General features: G+C 35.9%; 1 protein-coding gene across 1 annotated transcript; it reads right to left on the reverse strand.

Annotated features, from left to right (window-relative positions):
- Positions 1-692: 692 nt before the first annotated feature.
- Positions 693-2,731, reverse strand: LOC149253195 (cytochrome P450 750A1-like). The gene is made up of 2 exons (XM_089456774.1): positions 1,600-2,731; positions 693-1,373 (listed from the first exon to the last, which is right to left on the reverse strand). Exons 1-2 carry the CDS (start codon positions 2,578-2,580, stop codon positions 1,089-1,091), a joined length of 1,266 nt encoding a protein of 421 aa, XP_089312900.1. The 5' UTR covers positions 2,581-2,731; the 3' UTR covers positions 693-1,088.
- Between the last annotated feature and the right edge of the window lie 5,493 nt (positions 2,732-8,224).

An 8,224-nucleotide genomic window follows, 5' to 3' on the forward strand; every position in this document is an offset into this window, starting at 1 on the left:
TCATTTATAATCATCACAGGCCATGTAAATAGATTTAGGCGAGGAGTCTGGAGCAGTTTTGGTCGTGGTAAAAAACAAATTAATTTATGCTATTCTACAAGGTCGGGGTTTACAGTGAACTTGGTCTTGTAGGAGGAGGTACCCATCTTTGAATAGGCCAAGATTTAAGCTGTTTTTGTTGCAGGATTTTCATCACCATTGTGCGAGATTACACCAAATGGGTTGTGAATTTTTGGTTTTTACGAAATTGTGTTTCCTGGTTTTCAATTCCTGGTATTTTTATGTTTGAATTTCTTTTTAGCTTTGGCCAAAACATTTGCCATGCGCTGATAAAGACATTGGTTTTTTCAATATTAAATCGAAATGAAAAATATGGATTTACAATCTGGAATATAAATCGATATTTCGAACTCGTTAATTATTTTGATATATTTTTTTCTAATGAACACTCAGAGTAATTAGTAAAATGGGTTGGTTTGTATTTTTCTTCAATAAAGTCAAATGGTCACTCATTATGATAAGGTTGGAAGAATACCTCAACCTTTCTCCTAACTTGTAGTTGTTCTTGATATTATATTCATTGATTCCTGAAAAATTGATGCTGAATCTTTACCCAAATTGCTAAATCACTCCAGTTCATCATGGTTAAAAGAAAATATCTTGACATATTCTTTATATTAATAAAACCATACAAATTAGGTACCACAAACAGATACTTCTTAACATACATACAGTCAAAGGCCTTCCCTCCTCACTTTTGGAAAAGCAAAGAGTGGAACTTAATCTTGATATAGAAGACCCACCTTCTTCTGTCATATCCAGCTCTGATGGATCACCATCTACTCTCCAGTCAAAAGAGTGTAGCAGCTGAGCCAGTGCAAGCTCAATCATGGGAATAGCCATGGTGGCCCCTGGGCACCCTCTCCTCCCTGCTGAGAAGGGAATCATCCTGAAATCTGATTGACCTGTCACTAAATCCATAATATTATCATGCTCACCCAATTCATGCATGAACCTCTCCGGCTTGAAATCCAAAGCATCCAACCCCCACACATTGGGATCCCTTCCAATAGCCCACACATTCACCATTACTGTTGTTTTTTAGTTATATTGTATCCGCATACGCTCGCGGTCTCTACAGATTCATGGGGAAGCGCTAGCGGCACCGGTGGATGTAATCGCAGCGTCTCTTTCACAACACATTGGAGGAACTTCATCCTTCGCACATCGGATCCGTTTACTTTGCCACGTTTTCCGACCGTGGATTCCATTTCTTCCTGCAACTTTTTCAGGACATGGGGATGTCTGAGCAGCTCACTCATCGTCCATTCTAACGTGGATGCCGACGTCTCCATTCCAGCGATGAGTATGTCCTGTACAGACCAATGGGAAAATCAATGTAATTTTGAATTGCTGAACTTCATTTAATTGCATCTAGATTCAGGGGATTCTATGAATATTTTGAAATTTGAAGGACAGGGCAGAGTGTAGTAAAGAGGGATGTCAATTATGTGACCTTCCAAAAGATTTCCTAAATTTACAATAATAAAAACATCGATTGAACGGTTTAACTCGATTTAAGATTTCCTAGCTACATACAAACATAATCGATTTAACTGTTTCCCGTCTGGCTTTGGTGTCTCCCTTTATATGATTGTTATCGGCTGTCATCTGCAGCAACACATCCACGAAATCTTTAACATCCTCCGCCTCCGCCTCTGCCTGGCCGTCGCTGGAGGGCGCGGCGGCCTGAACATGAAGATGTTCGTCTATAATTTTCTCAGCGAAGGCATCGTATGTTTTGCTTATTTCCACCATACGCCGCTTGATGCCTTGCAAGTCCATCCAGTCCAAATAAGGAATGAAGTCTCCAATGTTGAGATCTCCTACAGTAGCTGACAACTCTAGTAACAGGTACTTAAATCCTTTGCCATCAGCTCCCATGTCATCGTCAGAAACTTTCCTCCTGAACAGTATTCGAGAAATTACATTGGAGGAGAGGGTGAGCATGGCCTTACTCACATTCACAGCAATTGTGCCGCTCTGGCTCTGCTCCCAAATGGACTGGGTCATCGCAGACACCTCTTCCTCTCGCGCATGTTTGAAGGACTCGATTCTCTTAGAGGTAAAGAGTTCCAACACGCAGAGCTTCCTTACTTGCCTCCAATAATCTCCATAGGGAGACAGTAGCATACCCTTGAAATTGTAGGATAAGTACTTCCCAGCTGCAGTTGCAGGTCGGCTGGCAAATATGGAATCCTGAGTTTTCAAAAAGTGTTTGGCTGTCTCCGAACAAGAAACTACGACGGTGGGTACAGAGCCCAAGCGGAGAAACATGATGGGACCGTATTTGTCAGCGAGGTCTTTCAGAGCATGATGAACAGGCTTCTTCAATTGGTGGAGATTTCCGATGATTGGCCATGGATGGGGTCCTGGAGGCAATCTTCCTCCGTTCCTTCCACCCTTGTGCTGCAATATCCAGTATAACAAGAAGAAAATGAGAGCCCCATATGCAACCGTTGCCCTCCATGTTGCAGGCAGAGGCGGAGGAAGAGCTTGAGGGAACCAATGAAAATCCATAACGAACTTTCCTCTATCAAGTCTGCAAGCCCAAAAGAAAGAGCCAACTAACGGCCATAAGTCGGTCCTTTTTCCTGGAGTGTAGTTTGAAGGTCGTGCCTGGAAAGTCACGGCCGATGGCAATAGGGCACCATATTTTTCTTTCTTTTCTAGTCAAATCCTCCTGCCATTTCTTACTTTAATGTGTATGACACTCATCCTGTTTAAGAATCAGTGATCAGATTTGAATGGCTGATTTTAATTTTAATCAGAAAGATATATATCCAAATAATTCTTTTATAATAATAAGTTTAAAAAAACATTATATTTTAATTGACAATCGTGTATTATATTTACATTTTATTTTAATCAAAATTAAAAGCGAAAAAATTCCTAACACAGAGATGCATCATATCTATAAATGTATAATCATTTCATATTTTATATTTATATTTTTTTATATTCGTATAATGCTACTACCATATTGAAAGAGATAAATGAAATGTTTATATTCATTTGAGTATGGTGCACATAGAAAGCATGAATTCTTTCAGTAGTCATTATCACAACACTTTATTTTGGTTTTAGACTTTTGAGTTGTCACAGTGGTAAGCATCTTCATCTACAAATACACCACAACCGGACAAACTAACCATTTCTTGAAGTTAAAAATAATAAATTTAAATAAAATTATTGAAAACTACCAAAACATGAAGTAACTTCTGACCTATTTTTAAAATTGTAAGTGTAAACATGAAGTAGCTCCACACTTATTTTAAGAAAACTGTGTCCAAATGTATTGAACCAATCACATAGGTATATTTAATTTAATTTAATTAAAATTATTATCCATTTTTAAGGATCTTTATTATAAAGATCCATATTATTCTTATCTTTCCAACAATCACTTAAATCTATTGAACAACCTAACAAAAATTTCCACCATATGGCCATTTTGACCCAAGATCTCCAAAAGTCCCAAATTGATGTAGAAAAATTCGGTTCAACGCAACTTGTATGGACAAGTTTACCTTCTACTGTAGATGAATACAATTATGATGCTTGAGAGCGCTGGTATGATGATCCCCTGATGGATTAAACTTGGAGGTGAGTGCTAGATAGTACCAACTAACAAGGAATATTATGATGGGGTGTTGAATGTGTATTAATTTAGGATGTTGATTATCTGCAACTTTCTCAATTTGTGATGTTGATATCTGCAAATTTCTCCATTTGCAACTACGTGGATGGCTTTAGACCAATCGATTAACGGTTCATTGGTGGCTCACCTCTATGGTATAGATGATAGTGATGCTGATAATTTTTCAACAGTCAATGGAAGTGGGTACCCTCACAATATTGTTTCTGGAGGTGGCTTGTCAACTGAGATTGAAAGGACTGTAGAAAGTTTCATTTCATGTGCCTTGCTAGGAATGGTTTAATCTCTAAGGTTACCAACTTAAATTTCCTCTTTGCAGCAAGATTTAGTATGACTATGATTCGTGAACAACCTCAAACCATTATCAGATAAAATGAATCCTTATTCACAAGGTTTCATTGTTAATTACCTGTTATGAATGTGTCAATGTGAAGCTAATCCCGTATTGATTGATATTTAATCAAAAAATGAGCAAGGAGATTGTCCAGAAAGGGCAATTGGCCAAATTATGTGCTCACTTCTCATATTTGGGTTGAAGGTTGACACAATGATGCATAAATTCATATTAAGATTTCCTCTAAATCCATCTAGAATCACATGTGCCTCATTAGTTTTAGTTGCATCATCATCATCGTCATCACTGTCCTGCAATACAATGCCATCTTAATAACATTCCAGTTAAGCCAATTTTTAAATCTGAATTACCCTCATCAATCTGTGAAGCATCCTTAAAGTGTACATCCCATGGAGCCTTTTGCTTATGAAGGCAAAGACTTCCATGCATAAAAAGAAGTTTTATTTATGTCTTAAAGGGAAAGGCATATAGCAAAGGGGCAAAGAAGGAAATAAGACCAAGACAATGACTGATATAGAATCCCAAGGGCATGCCTCAAAATATACTACATAATTTGGGGCAACAATTGTTAAAGAAATCCAAACAAATGCTACAAAAATATTGACACCTACTATAGATAAAACAAAATTATTGAACAAATCGAGAAGAATGGAAAAATGTGTTGTGGAATCCCTAATAGGGGAAACTCCTATTTACATGTGATGAGTAGTGGAAAAATCAGACATTGAATGCTAGGTGTCATTACCTTCTCCAGTGCAAGTTCCTAAAAACTTTGGTAGAATTTGAGAAGCTCCTAAAATAGTTTTGTAGCTACAAAGGCTTCCAAATAGAAGGAAAAATCATAATCATATGAATAGGGATATAAAACCCTTGAAAGAAATCAACAAACTATTTCATTTTTTAAAGAAAACTATGTTATCTCACACGTAGCCTAACAAAGCACAATTCTGTAACTCAAAGAAGATAATAAGAATTTGGAGAAATAAGATGAAGAAATTAAAGACAAAGTCATAGAAATCTCAAAACTTTAAACAAATAAATGAAAACGCAAGTGATTATGTTTCCTTAATGTTCGCCTATAAGCCACTTGCCAAAGTGTATGCCTTATATTTTAAGGAGAAATGGTTCAAATTTTAATGGAGAGGAATGCTTCAAATCTACCAATTGTTATTGTGGATGAACCAGGTATTTTTTGTCTATTTCATAGGCATTCCTAAGAGGCAGAACTTAGAACATGAGTTATATTTACATAATTATGTCCTACCTAAGCTCACAAGTTGGACTTCTCATCCTTTTATGGAGGATGGTATTTTAAGGCATTTATCTCTACTATGTAGAATGAAATTCAAAATTTTGAAGAATTGTGGGCCTATAACGATTAAAAATCCAAGTTTGAGCTGCTTATCTAAACAAAGATCATTCCCCATCAGAGGCTATCTATGAGCATTACTGATACACTTCACATGCATTATTGATATTGAATAACAGCAATTGTTAGAGAATTTCAAATCCTTTGTTGATACTTGAAGTGACCATGCTATGAATTCCCAAATGAGGAGGAATGAACTTACATAATAATTGAAGAGAAGGGAACCCAACTCAATTCCAAATCTCAAACCAACTATATTCACGGCTCACCTTTACACTAGATTTGTAATTCATCTTGAAATACATTGGATAGGACTTGGATTTAGATTTCCCTTGTTATGCTATCCAATTTTGAACTGGAAGAGCACTAGTCCAATAAATGCAGAAAGTGAGTGTGAACAATTGGAGTAAATTGAATCAATCCCGGGCTATCATAATAAAAAAATGCACAAACCCATTTGAAATTTATGATTTTAGGGAAATTAGATAAGAATGACATGGACAACTTTATTGCACAAGGGTGTACAATTCCTTTAGTTTGGGGGTGATGGTGAACCTCATAAATTTCTTGGTTTTCTCATCTTTCATTGACATTTTCATGAGTATAAAAAACCTAACACATCCAATTTTCTAGATTTCTTAACCACCTTATTATAGAAATTTGGCTTTAAATAAGTAATTCATTGCAAATTAATGTGTTTGACAGTCTCTATGAAGATTTTGAATGAAATGTCTTAGTTCTAGTTAATTATGTTATGTTGAAGGTTACCGACATTCATCAACATTTTGTGTAGAATTAAATCCTACCACAAAATTCCTTACAGAGAATGATTAAAAACGGTTGCCGAATCTCCATAATCACTTCCTTATGGCAACTGCAAAATTCTTCTTAATTCTACAACACACCAATTCTAGGGTGGAATTCCCAAACAACAGCTAGGTTGACACATGGCACCCAGATTATAGGGCAACATAGTCCCCACAATATCAACTCACCAGCTAAAAGTATAATCTGTTAATTCCAAAAGTTGTTAGTTTGCATTTCCAAGAAGTTGTTAGGTTATTCTTCAGAATTTGGTTTTAGGAAGTTTCTAGGTTATACCTAGGAATTTAATTTAGGAAGTTGTTAGGGTATTTTGGGATTTTTTTGGAATTTAAAAGAACCCAACAAACTTACCTCATAAGTAGTTGTTGTTTTAACACATTTAGGGTTCAAGTTAGAGATAAGAGAGATATAGACAATTAAAGTGTACTTTGTAATTTCTAGACGATGCATTCAAAGCCTAGACACTTTATTCCATTATGGTTCCATGAGTAGCATTTCTATGTGATGGATTCAACACCTTTACCTTTAGAACTAGGGCCCATTCAGGATATGCAATTGGGAGTATTATTTTCCCCTTGCATGGTTTGAGTTATGTCTTGTATGGTTTCTTTTATTTTCGTAGTTGTAGTTGGTGTGTGTATTTCCATTTTCTGTAGAAGCAATCATTCGATTAAGATTTTGTGACATTGTTTCTTGAATGATTCACTTTATTGGAATTTATGCATTCAGAGTGCAACTCCCAGTTGTTCTAAAATTTCAATTCATCATTTGATTGTTAGTTTAGTTATTTTCTGTTCTAGCTAAATAAGATTTGCATAAACCAATGTCAGATATTTATAGAACAATATTTAAAGACAAAGATAATATTTTTTTCTTTTAATAGACTGGTAATTGTGTGTGAACATGTTCCATTGTAGTTACAAGAATTCCAACCTAAAATTAGAACTGCATAGAAATCTTTCAAATGTTTAAAGATTTGTTCTCTTACATTCTTCACCATCTAGTGGGATTTACGTGCACCATATTCTTTTCCTCGCTTGCAGTACCTGTGTAAGTTGGGTATTGCTAGGTTAAATCGGGAAATAGTTTTTGAATTATTCTTGCTTGTTCAAATTCCACACACCTTTGATATATCATCAATTAACTCTTGTTTTACCTCAGGATAATCTAGTGGTGCATCTCTGCCTGGTCTCTCTACATATCACATGGGATAAAATGATTGCAAATCCATCCAATTCAAGTCATTCTCTAAAAATTTTATATGGTTGAACTTCCGTGATCCACTTCGAGGAGGGATTAAGATCCTCTACGATGATTTGAGTCAGGTGTGGTGTCCAACAACATGTTGCACCTTAATCAATGGTTATAAGTTATATTGCATTAAGAATAAAGCATTCAATTCTTGTTTTTCCAACTGGTTTTTCTTTTTCATCTATAAGTACTTAAGCATTATAAGTGTGCTCACACACAAAAGCACTCACAAATACTCAATGAAAAGAGTGTGAAGAATGTGGGGGAATAGAGGCTTAGGTGGGGGTCTATAATTAGAGCCATGTTAGTGTTGAAAAAGGGTATATATCCTTCATTTGTGGTGCTTCTTTTAGAGTCATGGACATGTGTGGTTGGGGTCGTATAGTGCATTGGCTTGTAAATGAACTGGTCCAAAACTAATTTAGAGGGCTAATCCAGACAAAAAATGTTTCAGTTTGGTTCGAACTGGTTCATTTCGAGCGAGGCCGACTTTTGATAACCATGATTATATTGGAAAATATCTATTGTTTTAAGGAGAGTTTTAAACACATTAACAAGTTTTAAAGAGGGGGATTATGGGTAATATGAAGACATGCTTTTTACTATCCTTGAGATTTTTAGAGTATCCCTCGCAATCCCTAGTCATAGACTTGTAGTACATAAACTTACCACTTGACTATAACCAAATGTTTTGTCAAGACTTGTA

The sequence above is a fragment of the Pinus tabuliformis genome, chromosome 7 (genome assembly GCF_031772625.1).
Source record: "Pinus tabuliformis cultivar Carrire ecotype Pingquan chromosome 7, CPIR1, whole genome shotgun sequence".
NCBI classification, from domain to species: Eukaryota; Viridiplantae; Streptophyta; class Pinopsida; order Pinales; family Pinaceae; genus Pinus; species Pinus tabuliformis.